The sequence below is a fragment of the Callorhinus ursinus genome, unplaced genomic scaffold (genome assembly GCF_003265705.2).
Source record: "Callorhinus ursinus isolate GAN/ISIS: 27379988/994484 unplaced genomic scaffold, GSC_fseal_2.0 scaffold13, whole genome shotgun sequence".
Classification (NCBI taxonomy): Eukaryota; Metazoa; Chordata; class Mammalia; order Carnivora; family Otariidae; genus Callorhinus; species Callorhinus ursinus.
Genome location: NW_027397075.1, coordinates 22,186,139 through 22,207,904, shown reverse-complemented (window position 1 = coordinate 22,207,904; position 21,766 = coordinate 22,186,139). Strand labels below are relative to the sequence as shown.

Here is a 21,766-nt window from a genome sequence, read left to right as displayed (position 1 = left end):
AAGAAACAATGAACAACTACAAACTGACGAACACAGCTTTGGAAAAGCTCTGGACTACCAAGAAATCAGCAGAAAGCAAGAAAGCAGCAGAAAACCTACAGAGTTAAAGGCAAACAAACAAATGTGGATAGCTGATGGGAAGGTGTAGGAAGCATCTTGCAACACCCCATCCCAGAGTCCAGAGGAGCCAGGCACCAAGAGGGATCCGCTTGGTAGGACTTTATCCCATGAGGAAAATGAGAACAAGAGAAGCCTGGCAAAGCCTCATCACAGCCATGTGTGTTTGTAGCCTTGCCTACCAAGGCTGCCCACTGTCTTCACGAACACTGAACTGAGCCAACAGAGCTGCCCGAAGTCCCCACCATGTCTCCTCCCTGGGACCGGAATATCGTTGCAGTGAGACCTACCCCTGGGGGCCCCAGGTGCCGCTGTGCCCACTCTCTGGATGCCACAAAACTTTGCCATCCACAGGACAGAGCTGCAATTGCTCTATGCACCCACTGCCCAGCCCAAGTCCTAAGTCAGGGTTCTGACCTGCCAGACGGGGGTCGCACTGCTGGGACTCTAACTTGCTCTAATCAGGCTGTGCTGCTGCTGGGCACCACCACCCCGCCCTGTCCCCAGCACCCAGCTTTGATTTGCCATCAGCGGGGCTATGCTGATAATGCTCTGGGTCCCAAGCTGTAGGTCCCACCAGTCATAACTGGGGCTGAACCGCCCCTGATCCTAAGTTGGGGCTCTGACCTGCAATCATCAGGGCCACACCACTGTTGCTCTGCACCCTGCCCCTGGGGTCCCAAGCTGGGGGCTCGAGTGGCGCTGGGACTGCTCTGAACACTGCCACTGGGTCCTAAGGCACCACCACACTGTCATCCTGCCACTGCTGCATCCCTCCACCCTGGGTCCTGAGTCACTGTGGAGAACCCCATAGACCCAGACAGGTTCTACAGGAAAACCTGCACATCCTCGCATCTCAGACACCAGCACCACCCCCCACAAATACACTTGTGCTCCGGGACCCAAGCGCCATGACAGCTCTCTCTGTATGCACCAGATGCCAGGACACCAGCTCTGACATCTACAAAGGTACACAATAACTTTCCAGTAACTGACACCAAAGAAATGGACTTGAGAGTTATCTGACCAAGAAATCAAAATAAAGAAGTTCAGCAAGATTCAAGGAAATACAGAGAAATAATTCAATGAACTCACAAAGACAATACATGAACAAAACTGGAAGTTCAACGAAGATATAGAAATCATACAAAAGAACCAAACAGAAATTCTAGAGCTGAAGAATACAAGGAACAAAATGAAAAAAATGCAATAGAGAGTTTCAAATCAGGCTCAATCAAGCAGAAGAATGTACAAACTTGAAGACAGACCTCTTGACATTATCCAGTTAGAGGAGAAAAAAAGACATAAGAATGAAAAAGAGTGAAGAAAGCCTACGTGAATTATGGGATATTGCCAAGTGAAACAATATTCACATATGGGAGTCCCAGCAGGAGAAGAGAGAGAGGAAAGGACAGAAAATTAAAGAAATAACAGTTGAAAATGTCCCAAATCTGGGGAGAGATAGGGCCATTCAGGTACACAAAGCTCAAAGATATCCAAGGAGATTCTATCTAAAGAGAACTTTATATAATCAAGCTCTCAAAAATCGAAGGCAAAGAGAATTTTGAAAGCAGCAAGAAAAAAATATATCCACCAAATACAAGGGAGCCCCAGTAAGGTTGTTAGTGAATTTCTCAGCAGAAACTTTGCAAGCCAGGAGAGTAGGATGATAATATTCAAAGTGATGAAAGAAAGAAAAAAAAACTGCCAACCAGGAATATTTTGCCCAGCAAAGTGGTCCTTCAAAAATGAAGGACTGAATGTAATGTATGGTGATTAACATAACAATAAAAAAATTTAAAGAAAAAAAATGAAGGAGTGATAAAGACTTTCCCAGAAAAACAAAAGTTGAGGAAATTTATCACAACGAGAACTGCCTTACATGAAATGATAAGTGAAGTTCTTCAAGCTGAAATGAAAGGATGCTAATTAGTAACATGAAAACATAGAAAAGTAGAGAATTCACTGGAAAAAGTAAATATGTAGTCAAATTCAAAACAACCTAATGCTGCAAAAATAGGGTGTAAATCACTTTGACCTCCAGCATACAGGTTTAAAGACGAATGTGTTAAAAATAACTATAGCTAGCATATTTTGCTACAAAATAACACACAAGTAAATTTGGACATCAATAACATACAAGGTTGGGGGAGCAAGTAAATGTGTAGAATTTTTTCAATCAATTGAAGTTGTTATCAGCTTGAAACAGACTTATTATAGTAAGACATATTATGGACCTCACAGTAATCACAAAGTAAAAGATTATAATAGATTCACAGATAAAAAGAGAAAAGAATCAAAGTATACCATTACAAAAAATCATTAATCCACAAAAAAGCAAGAAAAGCAGAGAAAACAAAGGAACTACAAAACAATTAGAAAGTAATAAACAAAAAGGTGATGGCAAGTCATTATTAATAATTACTTTAAATGCAAGTGGCTTAAATTCTCCAATTAAAAGACACAAAGTGGCTAAGTAAATAAAAAAGCAAGATCCAACTATATGGTGCCTGAAAGAGACTCACTTAAGCTTTAAGGACACTCATGGGCTGAAAGTGAAGGGATGAAAAAAAAATGTTCCAGGTAAAAAAAAGCAGGGGTACCTATACTTATCTCAGACGAAATAGACTTTAAGTCAAAAGCTATACTGAGAAACAAAGAAGGTCATTATATAATGATATGAGGGTCTGCTCACCAAGAGGCTGTAACAATAGTAAATATAGTTATTAGCAAATCTGAAGACTGAAACAGACAGCAATATGATAGTAGTAGGGAACTCAAATATCCCATTTTCAACAATGGATAGATCATCCTGATAGAAAGTGAATAAGGAAATAACGGACTTGAACTACACATTAGCCAAATGGAGCTAACAAAAAGATACAGATCATTCCATCCAACAGCATGATAATACACATTTTTCTCAAGCACACATGGAACATTCTCCTAGATATATCATATATTAGGTCACAACTCTTAATAAACTTAAGATTTATCCATATCAAGTACCTTTTCCAACCAATATAGTATGAAATGAAAAATGAATTACAGGAGGAAAGGTGGAAAATTCACAAATATATGGAAATCAAACAAAATACTGCAGAATAGATAAGCAATGGGCCAAAGAAGAAACCAAAAGACAAATTTTAAAAATCTTGAGACAAATAAAATGGAAACACAACATATCGAAACTTATGGAACACAGTAAAAGCACTCCTAAGAGAGAAGTTTACAGTCATAAGAAGGAAGTTTCTTGCATTAAGAATAAAGATCTCAAATAAACAACCTAAATTTACACCTTAAGGAACTAAAAAAAGAACACTCTAAGTTAGTAGGAAGAAGGAAATAAGATTAGAAAAGAAATAAATGAAATAGAGACTAGAAAGACAATGGGAAAAAAATGAAACTAAGAACTGGTTCTTTGAAAAGATAAAATTGACAAACTTTTAGTGACACTAAGATAAAAAAAGATGATTCAAATTAATAAAATTATAAATGAAAGAGGAGATATTACAACTGATACCACAAAAATACAAGAATCCTAAGAGACCACTGTAAGGAATTATCACCAAAATTTTAGATAACTCAGAAGAAATGGATAAATCCCAGAAACATACAATTTCTCAAGACTGCATATCACGAAGTAACAGAAAATCTGAACAGAGCAATAATGAGCAAGAGTTTAAATTAGTAATCAAAAATCTCCCTACAAATAAAAACTCAAAAGCAGATGGCTTCATTGGCGAATTCTATCAAGCATTTAAAGAATACCAATCTTTCTCAAACTCTTCCGAAACTGAAAAGGAAGGAACATGCTCCAGCTTGCTAGCATTTCCCATACCCAAACCAGACCAAAACCCTACAACGAAAGAAAATTACAGGCCAACATCTCTGATGAATATAGATGTAAAAACCCTCAACAAAATACCAACAAACCTAATGCAAGAGCACATTAAAAGGATCACACACCATGATCAAGTGGGATTTATCCCTGAGATGCAAAGATGATTCAACACAATACAGTAAAGTGTGATGTGCCACATTACTAGATTAAAGGATTAAAAGCATATGCTCATTTCCACAGATGCCGAAACACATTTGACAAAAATAAACACCCTTTCATGATAAAAATTCTCAATAAACTAGGTATAGAAGGAATGTACCTGAACATAGCAAAGGCCATGTATGACAAGCCCACAGCTAGTATCACACACGGTGGTGAAAAGTTAAAACCCTTTCCTCTAACATCAGGAACAAGAGAGATGCCCATTGTCAGCACTTCTATTCAACATAGTACTGGAGTTACTAGCCACAACAATTAGGAAGAGAAAGGGAGAGGGAGAGGAAGAGAGAGAGAGAAAAAAGGCATAGAAGTGGGCAAAGAAAAAGCGAAATTATCTTTTGCGGATGACATGATCATATATATATAGAAAATCCTAAACACTCCACCAAAAAACTGTTAGAATCAATACATGAATTCAGTAATGTTACAGGATACCAAACCAACACACAAAAACCAGTTGCATTTCTATACACTGTCAATAAAAATACCTGAAAGAGAAATGAAGAAAGGAATGCTATTTACAATGCATCAAAAAGAATAAAATACTCTGGAATAGATTTAACCAAGAAGGTGAAAGACTTATGCACTAAACACTACTGGAACTGATGAAAGAAAGAACACACAGACAAATGGAAATATGCCCCCATGTTCTTGGATAGGAAACATTAATATTGTGAAAATGTCAGTGATATATACAGATTCAATGCAATCCCTTTCAAAATTCCAATGGCTTTTCATGTAAATAGAAATAACTACCCCAAAATTTGTATGTAACCAAAAAAGACCCCAAGTCCCAAAAGCCAAAGTAAGCTGCAACAAGGCAGAGCTAGGTTGACCATCAACATATTCCTCTGCACCCCCTGAGACACAAAATGCTAGTAAGAACCATTGTATACAATGGAATATTATGCAGCCATCAAAAGGAATGAGATCTTGCCATTTGCAACGACATGGATGGAACTGGAGGGTGTTATGCTGAGTGAAATAAGTCAATCAGAGAAAGACATGTATCATATGACCTCACTGATATGAGGAATTCTTAATCTCAGGAACCAAACTGAGGGTTGCTGGAGTGGGGATGGGGTGGGAGGGATGGGGTGGCTGGGCGATAGACATTGGGGAGGGTATGTGCTATGGTGAGTGCTGTGAATTGTGCAAGACTGTTGAATCACAGATCTGTACCTCTGAAACAAATAATGCAATATAGGTGAAGAAAAAAAAAAAGATAGCAGGAGGGGAAGAATGGAGGGAGGGAAATCGGAGGGGGAGATGAACCATGAGAGACGATGGACTCTGAAAAACAAACTGAGGGTTCTAGAGGGGAGGGGGGTGGGGGGATGGGTTAGCCTGGTGATGGGTATTAAAGAGGGCACGTTCTGCGTGGAGCACTGGGTGTTATACACAAACAGTGAATCATGGAACACTACATCAAAAACTAATGATGTAATGTATGGTGATTAACAACAATACAAAAATTTAAAGGGAAAAAATAAATAAAATAAATCGTGAAGTCATGTATGGGTGAGATGGCAAGTGTGGTCCATCCTGGGGCAAAATTCATCTATATCTGTGGCTCTCTTAAACCAGAAAATGAGATAATCTGCTTCCAAAATAGAACGGTGTGACAGGCATAGGCCAGACATTCCCATTCCGAAAGGGAGAAATGAGAAAGAATATAGGGATCACCCATCCAAACAAGTTCAGCAGAGGAGATTCCTTTAGATCCCAAGGTTTGAGAAATCCTCTGTATTTGCATTTCTACTCTCCAGGCCCCTGGTGGCCCCTGCATCCCCTGCCTCTGTGCCCATCTGTGGCTCTGGGCCTCAGAACCACACTTCCTGCCTATCAGTAGCGTGTTTTCAGCTGTCCATCAACTGTGCCACTTCTTTCACCCTGCCTGGGCTTAGAACAATTTCAGTCTATACCATCACTGTAATTAAGTCTTGTGTGCTTTGTCTATTAATGAATTCTGAAAACCAAACACCAGTGTAGTGTTTGCAGTATTATAAAAGTAAGCAAATATCATTTATAGCAGAATCAAATAGTATGGTTAATGAGTAAAAACGGAAAGATTACTCATCATCAATAATCCTGAGCCCCTCCAGGGACAATGCTTCGTGTGTCTGGGCCAACTCTCTAATACTTTGATACTACATCCATTGCTCATGATGATTCCATATTTCACGCTGCTTCACATTTGGACTATGCCTTGCTTGAGCAAATATTTGTTTTTTTTCTTGAAGGTCCTACATCCTTTGTCTTCCTCCTCCTTTATTCTACCATTAGGATCGACCTTAGTCAAATAATCTACTGTGAACTGACTGGCTATTTCTACATATGTCATCTTGAGAGTTCTCATCACTCACACTGAGTGTTAACTCTATTGCTTCATGGACTCCATCTCTATTAGATTTCCTTCTAAATTTTGCTACAATAAGTACAACACAATTTTATTTTCATTCCTTTATTGGGAGGTAGTCTGTTCCTTGCTTTCTGAAAGCTTTTAAGACAATCTTTTTTAGCCTTAAGATTCAAAACCTTCCTGAAGATGTAGAAGGGTGTCTAGGGTCCATTTTCTTTTCTTTTTTATTTTTTTCCAGATTTTATTTTTAAGTAATCTCTACACCCATGTGGGGCTCAAACTCACAACCCTGAGATCAAGAGTCACACACTCCACTGACTGAGCCAACCAGGGGCTCCAGTTTTTTCTTTGGCTCAGTGTTCAGGAGACACTTTCAATCTGAAGACTTCTTCAGCTATAATGTACTTTATTTTCTTTGATTAGTTCTGATCCCCTCCCTTCTCCCTTAAATTCTTAAACATCTGAGAACCCTTGATTAAGCCTTCATACTATTCTTCTAGTATTTTCCATTGCTGTATTTTTGGCTCTTCATTCTCAGATATTCCCCAAAATTTGCTTACAATCCTTGTATTAAATGTTTTATTTTAGCAATCACACATTAAATTTATAATTACTCTTTCTTGTGCTCTATTTCTTTTTCAGCATATTTTTGTTTTGTAATACATTTTTTTCCTACTTGTCTACAAATACTAATTAGAGATTGTGAATGTATCTTCAGTTCTCTGTTTTGTCTCTGCTTTCACTAGGATCAACTATTCTTTTGTTCTTCTTTGTTCACTTTTATTCTGTCTTTAGATTTTTCTCATCTGTGTGGTGATCCTCAGTACTCAGGACTCTGTTCATATTCTTCAATGACTAATGAGGTAGATTAATAGAACATGGATTCTCTTGTTGAATGGGAAAGCTGAAAATAGATTCTACTATGTGCATTAGGAAACAAGCTGGCACACTTTAAGAGTCTGAGGTAGAGAACGGAAAAGCAATTTGACCACTCCATTCTGACCCCAGAAATGTCCAAGAAAAGAGGGTGCCGGCTGTCACAACTGGGAACCTAGCCTACCTAGGTCAGATGACTCAGTAACATTGTAAGAAGGGCAGTTCTATTTTTATCCTGATGACATAAACACTATAACCAATCACTCTGTATGGCCGAGAATATGAGCAGGATTAGACTGGCTCAGCCGATCTAATCAAAGTGAGTTTAAAATGCTATACAGTATATCTCATTTTTTTGCTTCACTTTATTGCACTTTGCAGATAATGCATTTTTTACAAATTGAAGGTGACAACCCTGCATCAAGCAAGTCTATCACAGCCATTTTTACCAACAGCATTTGCTGCTTACTTTATGTCTCTGTGTCACATTTTGGCAATTCTTATAATATTTCAAACTTTTTCATTACTATTAGATTTTTTTTATGGTGATCTCTGATCAGTGATCTTTGATGTTATTATTGTAATTATTTTGCAGTGCCATGAACCACATCCATAAAAGGAAGTGAACTTAATCAATGAGTGTTGTGTTTGTTCTGAATGCTCTCCTCACTGGCTCGTCTCCAGTCTCCCTCCCTTTGGGTCTCCCTGTCCCTTGAGACACACAATATTGAAATTAATATCCTCTAAGTGTTCAAGAGAAGATGTGTAATCTCTCCCTTTAAATCAAAAGCTAGATGTGATTAAACTGAGTGAGGAAGGCATGTCGAAGCTTAGAGGCTGGAAGCTAGGCCTCTTGCACCAAGCAGTGAGCCATGCTGTGAAAGCAAAGGGAAAGTTCTTGAAGGAAATGACAAGTGCTACTCCAGTGAACACATGGATGATAAGAAAGCGAAGCAGCCTTACTGCTCATATGGAGAACATTTCAGTGGTCTGCATAGAAGATCAAACAGCCATGACATTCCCTCAAGCCAAAGCCTAGCCCAGAGCAAGGCCCTGAGTGTCTTTAACTCTGGGAAGGCTCAGAGAGGTGAGGGAGCCATGAAAGAAAAGTCTGAAGCTGGCAGGGGTTGGTTCACGAGGTTTAAGAAAAGAAGTCGTCTCTATAACATAAAAGCTCTGACAGAGATGGGCAACGGGATTAGTGTTGTTTTCATGCCTGCTAACACAACGTCCCTTCTGCAGCCCATGGATCAAGGGGTAATTTTGACTTTCAAGTCCTATTTATTTATTTATTTTTGTTTATTTGACAGAGACACAGCGAGAGAGGGAACACAAGCAGGGGGAGTCGGAGAGGGAGAAGAAGGCTTCCCGTGGAGCAGGGAGCCCCATGTGGGGCTCGATCCCAGGACCCCAGGATCATGACCTGAGCCAAAGGCAGACACTTAATGACTGAGCCACCCAGGCGCCCCTCAAGTCCTCTTTAGAAGCACATTTCAGGGGGTGGTCAGGAAGATGGCAAAACAGGAGGATCCTGAGCTCACCTGAACAGACATACCTAGACAACACCTACGTTTGTGCAACTAACTGAAAACAATGGCAAACCGCTAGAACAGATTTTCCGTAGTTACCTGTAGAGAGAAAGCCACATGGAAAAGGGTAGGAGGGGTAGAGATACAGTCGGGAACCAAACTCCTGGCAGTACTCACGACAAACGGGAGGGACAGCACAAGCACAGAGAAATGAGAGGATCAGACACAGGGTACCTGCACCTGGAATTCTGAGAGCATCTGGCTTTGAAAACCAATGGGGCTTAACTTTAGCAGCTTTAGTCAGTGGAGCTTTAGTCAGTGGAGCTGAACTCTAGGTATATTAAAAATCAGTGGGTTTACACACCCTTCAAGAGCCAGCCTCACAAATAACTCCGTGGAGACAAAGCACAGAAGCAGCAGTTTGAAAAGCAGCTGGGGGAGACGGTAGATTTAGTTACTAACCTCAGAACACGTGCTGGAGGGGCTGGGATCTTTAGGATGCTTCTCCAAGAACGAAAGTGCTGTGGGCACCATTTCTCTTCCCCTCCCCCTAGCCTAGAGAGTTGGACACCTGGGGGAGCCAGCACGAGCACTCTCCATCTACCTGGCTAACCATGGTGCCCTGCCCTGCCATTCCCTTGAAGACCAGTCCCATTCGACCCTCCGAAGTGACTCCTGCCCTGCCACACCCCACAAGCAGCCCCAACAGGGACCAACACCACTCCAAAGTGACTCCCATCGTAGCAGGGGGGAGATAACCCCTACACTAGCATGCGCACAGTTTGAGCAGCAGAGCTTCTTAGCTGGCTGCGCAGAAAGGCCCCGCCATTTGGTGCACCTGCAACTGTAGCAGAGAAACTAAGTGAAGGCAGCTGGCCGAACCGCTGGCCCCTCCCACCAAGGAGATTCCACTGGCCTCTGGCAGGCACCGCAACCACACAGGAACCAAATGCTGCCCGGTGCTCCCACAGCAGGCAAAGCAGGTCACTGCAGCCAACGGGACTGAAGGCAAACATGGCTCAGCCACAGTAGTAGGGCATGCACAGCCCACACAGAAGACACCCCTGGAGCACCTTGTTCTAGTGACCAGGGGCATGGTGCTACAGGGCACCCCAGGACCTCTTCTACATGAGGCCACGATTTTCAAAACCAGGAGATGTAGCTGACCTCCTAATACACAGAAACAAACACAGAAAGTTAGACAAAATAAGGAGACAGAGGAGTATGTTCCAAATGAAAGAACAAGACAAAAATCACAACAAAAGGGATAAATAAAATGGATATAAGCAATATGCCTGATAAAGAATTCAAAGTGGTAGTCATAAAGATATTCACTGGACTTGAGGAAAGAGTGGAGGACCTCAGTGAGAACCTCAACAAAGAGAGAAAACATAAGAACCAGTCAGAGATTAAAAATTCAATAATGGAAATAAAAAAATACACTATAGGGAATCAACAGCAGATTAGAAAATGCAGAATAGATCAGCAATCTGGAAGATGGTAATGGAAAGCAACCAGCCAAGCAGCAAGGAGAAAAAATAATAATGAAAAATGAGAACAGGCTAAGGGAACTCAGCAACTCCATCAAGCATAATAATATTTACATTATAGGGATCCCAGAAAGACAAGAGGGAGAAAAGGAGGCAGAAAACTTATTTGAAGAAATAAGAGCTGAAAAGTTCCCTAATCTGGGGAAGGAAACAGACAGAGATCTCCAAAGCACAGACAGCCTCTAACAAAATCAACCCAAAGAGGTCCACACCAGGACAAATAGTAATTAAAATGTCAAAAGTAATGACAAAGAGAGAATTTTAAAAGCAGCAAGAAAAAAGAAAAACAGTTATATACAAGGGAAACCCCATTAGGCTATCAGCTGATTTTTCAGCAGAAACTTTATAGGCCAGAAGAAAGTGGCATGATATCTTCCAAGTGTTCGAAGGTAAAAATCTGCAACCAAGAATACTCTACCCAGCAAGGTTATCATTCAGAATAGAATGAGAAATAAAAGAGTTTCCCAGGCAAAAGTTAAAGGAGTTCATTACCACTAAACAAGTATTACAAGGAATGTTAAAAGGAATTGAGTGGAAAGGCCATAATCAGGAGTAAGAAAATTATGAAAGGAAAAAAATTTCACGGTTACAAGCAAACATATCATAAAAGCCAGAATGGAAGTTAAAACACAAAAGTAGTAAAATAAATTATATCAAAAAAAAATTATACCAGTCAAGAGATACACAAAATAAAAGATGTAAAAAATAACATCATATAAATAAAACACGGAAGAGGGATAAAAATTTAGTGCTTTTAAAATGTGTTTCAACTTAAGTAATAATCAACTCAATATAGACTGCTATAAACACGTTATACACAAACCTAATAGTAACCACAAATTAAAAGTCTATAACAGATACACAAAACATAAAGAGCAAGGACTCCAAGCATAACACTAAAGAAAGCCATCAAACCATAAGGGACAAGATCAAGAGAAAAAGAAAGGAACAGAGAAGAACTACAAAAACAACCAGAAAATAAATTTCAAAAAATTGTAATACATATACACCAATCAATAATTACTTTAAATGTGAATGGATTAAATGCCCCCAAGCAAAAGACATAGGGTAACCGAATGGATAAAGAGCAAGACCCATCTATATGCTGCCCATAAGAAACACACTTCAGACCTAAAGACATGTACAGACTGAAAGTGAAGGACTGGAAAAACATATACTATGCAAATGGAAGTGAAAAAAATAAGTCAGATTAGGAATACTTATATCAGACAAACTAGACTTAAAAACAAAGACTATAGCAAGAGACAAAAAAGGGCATTGCACAATGATAAAGGGATTAATCCAACAAGAGGATATCATAATTGTAAACTATAGAAATTGTAAGTGTAAATTACAAAAAGCAATTATTAACATATATAAAGGCAGAAATTGACAGTAATACAATAGGAGGGGACTTTAACACCCCACTTACATCAATGGAGAGATCATGCAGACGGAAAATCAACCAGAAAACAGTGGCTTTCAATGACACATTAGACCAGACGGACCTAATGGACATATATAGAACATTTCAGCCAAAAGCAACAGAATACACATTCTATTCATGTGCTCATGGAACATTCCCCAGTATAGATCACATGTTAGGCCACAAAACAAGTCTCAATAAACATAAGAAGACAAATCATATCACGCATCTTTTCTGACCATAGTGATATAAAACTAGAAATCAACCATAAAAAAAAAAAATCTGGAAACAACCCAAACAGGTGAAGGCTAAACAACATGCTACTAAACAATGAATGGGCAAGCCAAGAAACCAAAGTGCAAATTAAAAAATACATGGAGACAAATTAAAACATATGATCCAGAATTTAGGGACATAGCAAAAGAAAGTCTAGGAGGGAATTTTATAGCAATACAGGCCTACCACAAGAAACAAGAAAAATCTTGGGGCATCTGGGTGACTCAGTTGGTTAAATGCCTGCTCAGGTCATGATCCCAGGGTCCTGGGATTGAGCCCCGCATTGGGCTCCCTGCTCAGCGGGGAGTATGCTTCTCCCTCTTGCTCTGCCCCCTTTCTCCCCCCGCCCCCCCACCCCACCCCACCCTGGCTCGTCCACATCCACGGCGTTCTCAAGCTTTCAAATAAATAAAAAAAAATCTTGGAAAAAAAAAAAGGGAACAAGAAAAATCTCTAATTAACAACCTAACTTTATACCTATAAGAGCTAGAAAAAGAAAAACAAATCCCAAAGCTAGTAGAAGGGATGAAGTAATATTACAGCAGAAATAAATGAAATAGAGACTAAAAAAAAAAAAAAAAATACAAAAGCTCAATTAGGCCAGGAGCTGGTTCTCTGAAAACATCAATAAAAATGATCAACCTTTATCTAGACTCATCAAAAAAAAGAAAGACAGGTTTTGAATAAATAAAATCAGAAATAAAGGAGGAGAAATACAATCAACACCACAGAAATACGAAGGATTATAAAAGAATTTTATAAAAAACTATATGCCAACAAATTGGACAACCTAAGAGAAATGAATGAATTCCTAGAAACATAATCTTCCAACTGAATCAGGAAGAAACAGAGAATCTGAACTGATCAATTACTAGAAATGAAATTGAATCAGTAATTAAAAACTCCCAACAAACAAAAGTCCAGGACTTTTGGCTGGACTTCACACGTGACTTCACAGGTGACTCCTACCAAACATTTAAAGAAGAATTAATACCTATTATTCCAAGCTATTCCAGAAAATAGAAGAGGAAGGAAAACTTCCAAATTAATTCTACAAGGCCAGCATTACCCTGATACCAAAAGCAGATAAAGACACTACAAAAAAAAAAAAAAGATTACAGACCAATATCTCTGATGAACATGGATGCAAAAATCCTTAACAAAATATCAGCAAACCAAATTCAACAATACATTAAAAAAAATCATTCACCACAACCAAGTAAGATTTATTCCAGGGATGCAAGGGTGGTTCGATATTCACATATCGATCAATATGACACATCACATTTACAAGAGATAGGATAAAAACTGTATGATCATATCAATAGATGCAGAAAAAGCATTTCACAAAATACAACATCCATTCATGACAGAAACTCTCAACAAAGTAGGTTTAGAGGGAACATACCTCAACATAATAAAGGCCATATATGAAAAACCCACAGCTAATATCATAATGGTAAAAAACTGACAGCCTTTCTTCTAAGATCAGGAACAAGACGAGGGTGTCTTACCCGCACCACTTTTAATCAACATAGTACTGGAAGTCTGGGCCATAGTAATAAAACAAGAAAAAGAAATAGAAGGCATCCAAATTGGTAAGAAAGAAGTAAAACTGTCACTATTTGCAGTGACATGGTACTATATATAGAAAACCCCGAACACTCCACCAAAAAAACACCAGAATGGATAAATTAATTCAGTGAAGTTGCAAGATACGTAATTAATATACAGAAATCTCTTGGATTTCTACAAACCAATAAAAAAGAAGAAAAAGAAATTAAGAAAACAATCCCATTTACATCAAAAAGAATAAAGATGTAATTTATAACATCAATAACTTTTTTTTTAAAGATTTTATTTATTTATTCATGAGAGACAGAGGGAGAGAGAGAGAGAGAGAAGCAGAGGGAGAAGCAGGCTCCCAAGGAGCAGGGAGCCCGACGCAGGGCTCGATCCCAGGACCCTGGGATCATGACTGAGCCGAAGGCAGATGCTTAACCATCTGAGCCACCCAGGCGCCTATAACATCAATAACTTAAAAGGGTTGAGTAGAGTAGCATAGCAGCAGAGAGTTTTTATATCTTACTGAAGTTCAGGTGGTTTAAATTCAAATCAGAGTGCTGTAATTTTAGGATGTTAAATGTAATCCCCATGGCAACCACACAGAAAATAGCTATAGAATATACAGAGAAGGAAATGAGAAGGGAATTAAAATGTTTCACTAAAAAAAAAAAAAACAACAAAACAACTAAACATAAGACAGTAATGCAGACAACGAGGGACAAAGAAAGTATAAAGCACATTGAAAAAAGAGCAAAGGGACACAACTCTCTCTTTATAAGTATTTATTTTAATGTAAATGGATTAATCCCTCCAATCAGAAGATAAGAGATGGCAGAATGGATTTAACAACAAAATGATCAAAATATGCACTGTCTACAAAAGACTTACTTTAGAGCCAAAGACACAAATATGTTGAAACTGAAAGGATGGAATATTCATACATACATAACCAAAAGAGAGCAGAGGTGGCTATTTCGTTATCAGACAAAAAAATATATTTTTTAAGTTACCAAAGACGAAAATATGACATTATGTATTTAATAAAAGGCTCAATCCAGCAACAAATAACAATTATAAACATTTATGTACCTAATAACCATCAAAATGTACGAAGCAAACATAAGACAGAATTAAAATGAGAAATAGATAGTTCTACACTAACAGTTGGAGACTTCAATACCCTACTCACAATAATGAGACAGAACAGCCAGAAAGAAGAAAGAAATAGAGGACTTAACACAATAAACGAACTAGATCCAGCAGACACACACAGAACACTTTACCCAACAACAGATTACACATTCTTTTCAAGTGCACGTGGAAAATTCTCCAGGATACACCATATGTTAGGCTACAAATTAAGTTTCAGATTTAAAAAGATAGATATCATACCAAGTATCTTCTCTACCAGCAATGGGATGAAGTTTGAAATCAGAAACAGAAAGAAAACTGGAAAATTGGGGCGCCTGGGTGGCTCAGTCGGTGAAGCGGCTGCCTTCAGCTCAGGTCATGATCCCAGGGTCATGGGATCGAGTCCCGCATCGGGCTCTCTGTTCAGTGGGGAGCCTGCTTCTCCCTCTCCCTCTGCCTGCTGCTTCCCCTGCTTGTGCTCCCTCTCACTCTCTGTCAAATAAATAAATAAAATCTTAAAAAAAAAAAGAAAACTGGAAAATTTACAAATTTATAGTAATTAAAATAGAGTCTTAATGAATCAAAGGCAAAATCACAAGGAAAATTAAATTAGAAAACACTGAGAGAAGAATGAAAAGAAAAATCTAATACACCAAAATTTATGGGATACATCAAAAGCAGTGCTAAGTGGGAAATTATAGTCTTAGATGCTTACATTTAAAAAGAAGAAAGATCTTGGGGCGCCTAGGTGACTCGTTCAGTTGGTTAAGCAACTGACTCTTGATTTCATCTCAGGTCATGATCTCAGGGTCCTGGGATCAAGCTCCCTGTCAGGCTCGTGCTGAGCATGGAGCCTGCTTAAGAAAGATTCTCTCCCTCTCCCTCTGCCCGCCCCTCCGCACCAAGTCGCAATGCTTTCTCTCTCTCTCTCTCTCTCAGAAGAAGAAAGGAGGAGGAGGAGGAGGGGGAGGAGGAGGGGGAAGACAGATCTCAAATCCACAACCTAACTTTACAACTTCAGGAAGAAAAGAATAAGCTAAAGCTAAAGCTAGAAGGAAGAAAATAATAAGGAAGGAAATAATGATTAGAGCAGAGATAAAAGAGAAAATAGAAAAACAGAGAAAACTCAATGAAAGTAAAAGCTGGTTCTTTGAAAAGATAAAATTATCAAACCTTTAGTTAGACCGAATAGAATAAATGCATAAAGAATGAGGGAAATAGAAAATACCATTAGTACACCACGGGATAACTGTTGTAGACTAGATCCACTGACGGAAATTAAAATGAGTGGGCAAAAGTTTAAGAAAAAAAAAAAACCTGCAAGTGTCAGAGTATTGCCCCTAAAAGAGTCATTAATTACAATGGGAAAAATGCTAACTCTACAGTGGAAAAACCTGGTGGACAATGCTTTAATCAACCGATCAGTGTTAACGTCAACAGTATTAAAGTACGTGGACACCATCTGGTCCCCGATATGAGGCTCTGTGATGGGCACATCAGGACTCAAACCCCAGGTCTTGTTAGACTCTAAAACATTATACCGTTAATCATTTTAATATGAGCAGACATATTTTCTTTCAAGAAACAGATAAATGGACTTGTTGGTGAAAATCAAGGGTAGTACACCAAGCCGGATATGCCATCACTTGTAAAATATACCCAGTTCTGTAGAGTTACTCATTAAAGTATAATTAACTAGTAAGGGAAGACAGGCTCCAAGTGAGCTAATGTAGAAGAGAAAAAGCAGAATAGAAATGGTATTTACTGATGCTTGACACATGGTAGATGGTAAGAATAATAATAATAACAAATACAGAGATAATATATTTTTCATTTAATACTAGTTTAATCTTAATTCAATTTTATTTATGGCAAATGCTATTACACTTATTCATTCACTTAATCCTGACGACAGTTTTATGAGATAGGCACTACATTATTCCCCATTTTGCAAAAGAGGAAACAAAGGCCTAAAAAGTGGAGTGGTTTGTTTGGGATCATCTAGGAAGTGGCGCTATGTGTCAGGTACTATGCCAAATACTTTACGAATCCTAACCCTCAATATTCCCGTCCAGAAATACCTTTTCTTAAAAAAATTTTAATTTAAATTTGATTTAGTTAAAATACACTGTATTAACAGTTTCAGAGGTAGAATTCAGTGATTCATCAGTTGCATACAACATCCAGGGCTCATTCTTTCAAGTGATTGTTTTTCATTTTAACAAGTGAAATTTTGCAAACGAAAAATGCAAGGCTCTGTTGGGCTACTCGACATGTTGCAGGACACTGAGCATGCATGGCCTCCACCTGGTGACAGCAGTTTCTCTTCACTGTGAATAAGCAAATATGCTCCCCCAAAACATTGCACATGTCTCTAAGGGAGCAGTACTCCCCCCAAAACTGGTTGTTAAAGGTCATGAGATGGTAAGATGCAAAGCTGGGACATGAATCCAGACCTGTGTGACTCCAAGGTCAGAGTTATTTCCAATACCAGACACAGACTTGTGTAAGAATTGAAATAAAAGCAAATGTACAAAGACAGAGGGAGGACAGCTTCACAAAGTGTGTGGAGCAATACACTCCAGATGAGGAAACTATACAGTTGACCCTGGAACATGTGTTTGAATGGCACGGGTCCACTTATACATGGATTTTTTTCAATAAATACAGTACAGTCCTATAAATGTATTTTCTGTTCCTTATGATTTTCTTAATTATATTTTCTTTTCTCTAACTTACTTCATTGTAAAAATACAGTATATAATAAGACATATGACATACAAAATATGTATTAGTTGACCGTTCATGAAATCACGAAGGCTTCCAGTCAATATTAGACTGTTAGTTAAATTCGGGGGGAGTCAAAAGTTACATGTGGACTTTCGACTGAGCAGGGAGTCACCCTTAACCCCCATGTTGTACAAGGGTCAATGTGGTTTGAAAGTTAAAGTAGTCCATAAAGTATACCAATAATATGTATCATTTGTTGAAATAAACGAAACATAAAGTGTGGACCACTTTGTAAAGTATATCAAATTTGTCTATTGAGGGAATTAGGATTCTGTTCAGAACTCTGAGTGAGAACTGGCATCATTAACATGTTAGTTATCTGTGTATGTCTAAGCTGAACAAAGTTACGGAGGTGGGAGTTAAGAGTTCCTGAAAGAATTTCAGAGACTACTATTTCTTTTAGTTTCATCATTCTTGTATTTTCAGATCTATTAAGGATGCTTTCCCATTCATCGTTATGTAAGCTGTATAATTTATGGGTGCAAATCATCTGTTATTTGAATTAGTTTTTTATTTAATAATAAAAAATTCAGAATGTTGGGGGAAATATCGAAAGGCAATACTAGTATAATTAGTGCTACAGGCCACAAAAACAGACAGTCAAAACATTCCTCCAAATACATATACATAGAATAAATATTTTTATCTCCTCAAGGGAACAAAATAGCTTTGGTATACAATGTTCAGATAATATTATAAACTTTTGAAATTTTTAACATTATAAATATTGATATACAGATACTGCTGCAACAGTAGCCTATAATCAACATTTTGGTTATTTAATGGAATTTCTACACTTCCGTCATGTGTATGCATGAACACACATGAGTGCATAACCATAAGCAAAAATTTAGTAATCAACTCTAGTAATCAATTACCTTTGCAATAATTACTTCTTTCTTCAGAATCTTCATAGCATAGTATTTCCCACTTGCCTTCTCTCGAACCAAAATAACTTTCCCAAAAGTGCCTTTACCTAGTAGTTTCAAATAGTCAAAATCATTCATTGTCTGAAAAATACAAATTAAAAAAATATAGTATGAAGTATTTGATGCAATTTATTTATAAAAAATATAGGTATATGTTTGCAGTATCTACTCAAAAGCAAATTTTACCAATTTCTAAGCACACTTAAATGACTAAGAATCAGACTGGCAATGGCTGCCTCACTAGCAATCATGGATACGAGAAATAATTTAAGCAATTCTCAGATACTGGAGACAATAATTCTGAACCTCAAATTCTTCAACTAGTCAAACTATCAGTCAATTGTAGGGGCAAAAGGAAAACAATCATTTTCATTCACTTTCAAGGACTCAGGGTTTTTTTGGTTTTTTGTTTGTTTGTTTTACTGAAGTACAGTTGACATACAATGTTATATTAGTTTCAGGCGTACAGTAGAATGATTCAACAGTTCCGTACACTGCTCAGTGCTCATCAAGATAAGTGTACTCTGAATCCCCTTCATCTATTTCACCCATCCGTCCCACCTGCCTTCTCTCTGCAACCACCAATTTGTTCTCTGTATTTGAGAGTCTGGTTTCTTTGGTCTCCTTTTTTCTTTGTTCATTTGTTCTGTTTCTTAAATTCCACATATGAGTGAAATCATACAGTGTTTCTCTTTCTCTGACTGATATTTCATTTAGTATTATGCTCCCTAGCTCCATCTATGTCATCGCAAATGGCAACGGCTTGTTCTTTTTTATGGCTGAGTAATAGTCCATTGTGTACATATACCACCTCTTCCTTACCCATTCACCTATCAGTGAACACTTGGGTTGCCTTCATACCCTAGTTATTATAAATAATGCTGCAATAAACATAGGGGTGTGCATATATATTTTCAAATTGTTGTTTTGTTTTCTTTAGGTTAAGTACCTATTAGTGGAATTACTGGATCAAATGGTAACTCTATTTTTAATTTTTTGAGGAACTTCCACATTGTTTTCCAAGGACTTAAGTTTTTCAGGGTTTAGTAGTGCCACTACCCCCAAACAACATGGTCATCAAAAATGTCCCCCACAAACATTTCCAAATACATCTAAGGGAGCAGTACCTTTCAGGGAAGCTATTTGAGAATGGACTCTAACAAAATTAGGATGAAATCCTACAAAGTGAAATATCGGTGTGTAAGAAATGTTGAAAATAACCCTGGAGCCCAGTAAGACCAAGTCTAAAAAGAAGCAGTACAACATCTGAGAAAGCAATTGCTGCAGTTCAGAATAGAAAGTCAGGGACGTCTAAGAATGCCTCTAATTATTCTGCCTGTTTTCAAGTTTCATTTCTCACTCCTAAGTCAGCTGATTTCCAGGATGTCGCCAAGCAGACCTGCTACTTGCTCTCTACAGCCCCCTTTATGCATGCTTTTCCTGTTCTATGAATGTCCTTCCACAAATTTCCACAATTTTGATATTTGTTGTCCACAAATATAATGCCTTTTTCCCACTCAGCTTTTCATTTGTGTGGACTTGTCTCTCTTTTAATGCCTTTACTACCATTTTAATGGGCTTTTAAACGGAAGGGGAGATAACTGGGTATGCTCAGTTTATCATCTTAAATTTAAATTCAGTTCCGAGGGCTTTATGAATAACAAGTTAAGCATCTGGGTTTTTTCCTACAGATGATCAGAAGTTAGTAGAGACTTTTCTGCCATTTTATAACTGTATTTTTTCCTGTTTACCACCCATCCAAAGTAAATGTCAAGAATGTCTCAAATCAATGATCTCAGCTTCCACATTAAGAAATTGAACAAGAGCAAATTAAACTCAAGAGAAAGAGAAGAAAGGAAATAAAGGTCAGAGTAGAAATCAATTTAAAATTTTTTAAAAGAAAAAAAAGTAGAGGATATCATACTGGCTATGGACCAGGATAGCTGGTTCTTTGAGAAGATCAATAAAATTGATAAACCTCTAGCCAGACTGCTCAGGAAAATAAAGAAAGACACAAATGACCAACGTCAGGAATGAAAGAGCTGACATTACTACAGACTCTACAGACACTTTAAAAGGATCACATGGGAATACTATAAACAGCTTTATGCCCATAAAATCAACAATATACAAATATACATGAAATAAATAAATTCCCTGAAAGCCTCACATTATCAAAGCTTACTCAAACAGAAACAGGTAACTTGAAGAGCCCTACGACTACTATGAAAATTGAATTTTTGGGTAAAAAAAAAAAAAAAACTCTCAACAAAGAAAACTCTAGAGTGAGATGGTTTCACTGTTGAATTCTTCAAACATTTAAGGAAGAAATGATACCAATTCTATATAAACTCCTACAGAAAGTTGAGAAAAAAAGAATATTTCCCAATTCATCCTATGAGGCCATTATTACCCTGATTATCAAAACCAGACAAAAATATTACAAGAAAACTACAGACCAATATTCTTCGTATTTTGTAAAAATTCTAAAAATTTTAGAAACAGATGCCTATATTCACTTTCAACATTATCTGCTGCCTATAATTTTGAAAAATATTCCAAATGTCAAGTTATAATATCTTAACCATTCAATAATATCTCCAGTTCAAAAGACAAGGAGCAAACAGTATTAGGGAAAATGAAAATGTACATTTATTAATTCAACTAAAAATCAAACATATGGCACTAAATATACAGAATAGAGTTAACAAGGTTAGTGTCATTTGAATAGCTAGTAGTATTAAAAAATTCTGTTTTCACTAATAGATTTTTAAAAATCAAGGAATACTGTATAACCCCAAAGCTATCTGTGCTAGGCAGTCTCCAACGATGGCTGCCACTAGTCCCTTAACTCCCTGTATGCACATGCCATTCTTCCCATGAAGAGGTGGACTCAACTTTCCCCCTCCCTGGGCTAGCCTTGTGTCCTGCTTTGAACACAGAATATGATCAAAGTGATACTATGCCAGTTCCAGATCCAGCCTTTAAATCTAGCAGCTTATGCTTTCACCCTCTTGGAAATGTCGTAATTGAAAGCCAGCCTTCATGCTATAAGGAAAGATACCATGTACAAAGGGCCTGGATGATGAGACACCATATGCCAAGAGATCACATGGAGGAGAACCAAGAATCCAGAAACGTGAGAAAGGCT

At 37.9% G+C, this 21,766-nt stretch overlaps 1 protein-coding gene across 3 annotated transcripts in view; it reads right to left on the bottom strand.

Annotated features, from left to right (window-relative positions):
• Positions 1-21,766, bottom strand: part of AKT3 (AKT serine/threonine kinase 3) — a 318,344-nt gene that overhangs the window by 117,373 nt on the left and 179,205 nt on the right. For all 3 annotated transcript variants that reach the window (XM_025877589.2, XM_073899912.1, XM_073899913.1), the window contains exon 6: positions 18,565-18,696. In XM_025877589.2, the coding sequence (XP_025733374.1) occupies positions 18,565-18,696 (132 nt within the window). The remainder of the gene's footprint in view (positions 1-18,564; positions 18,697-21,766) is intronic.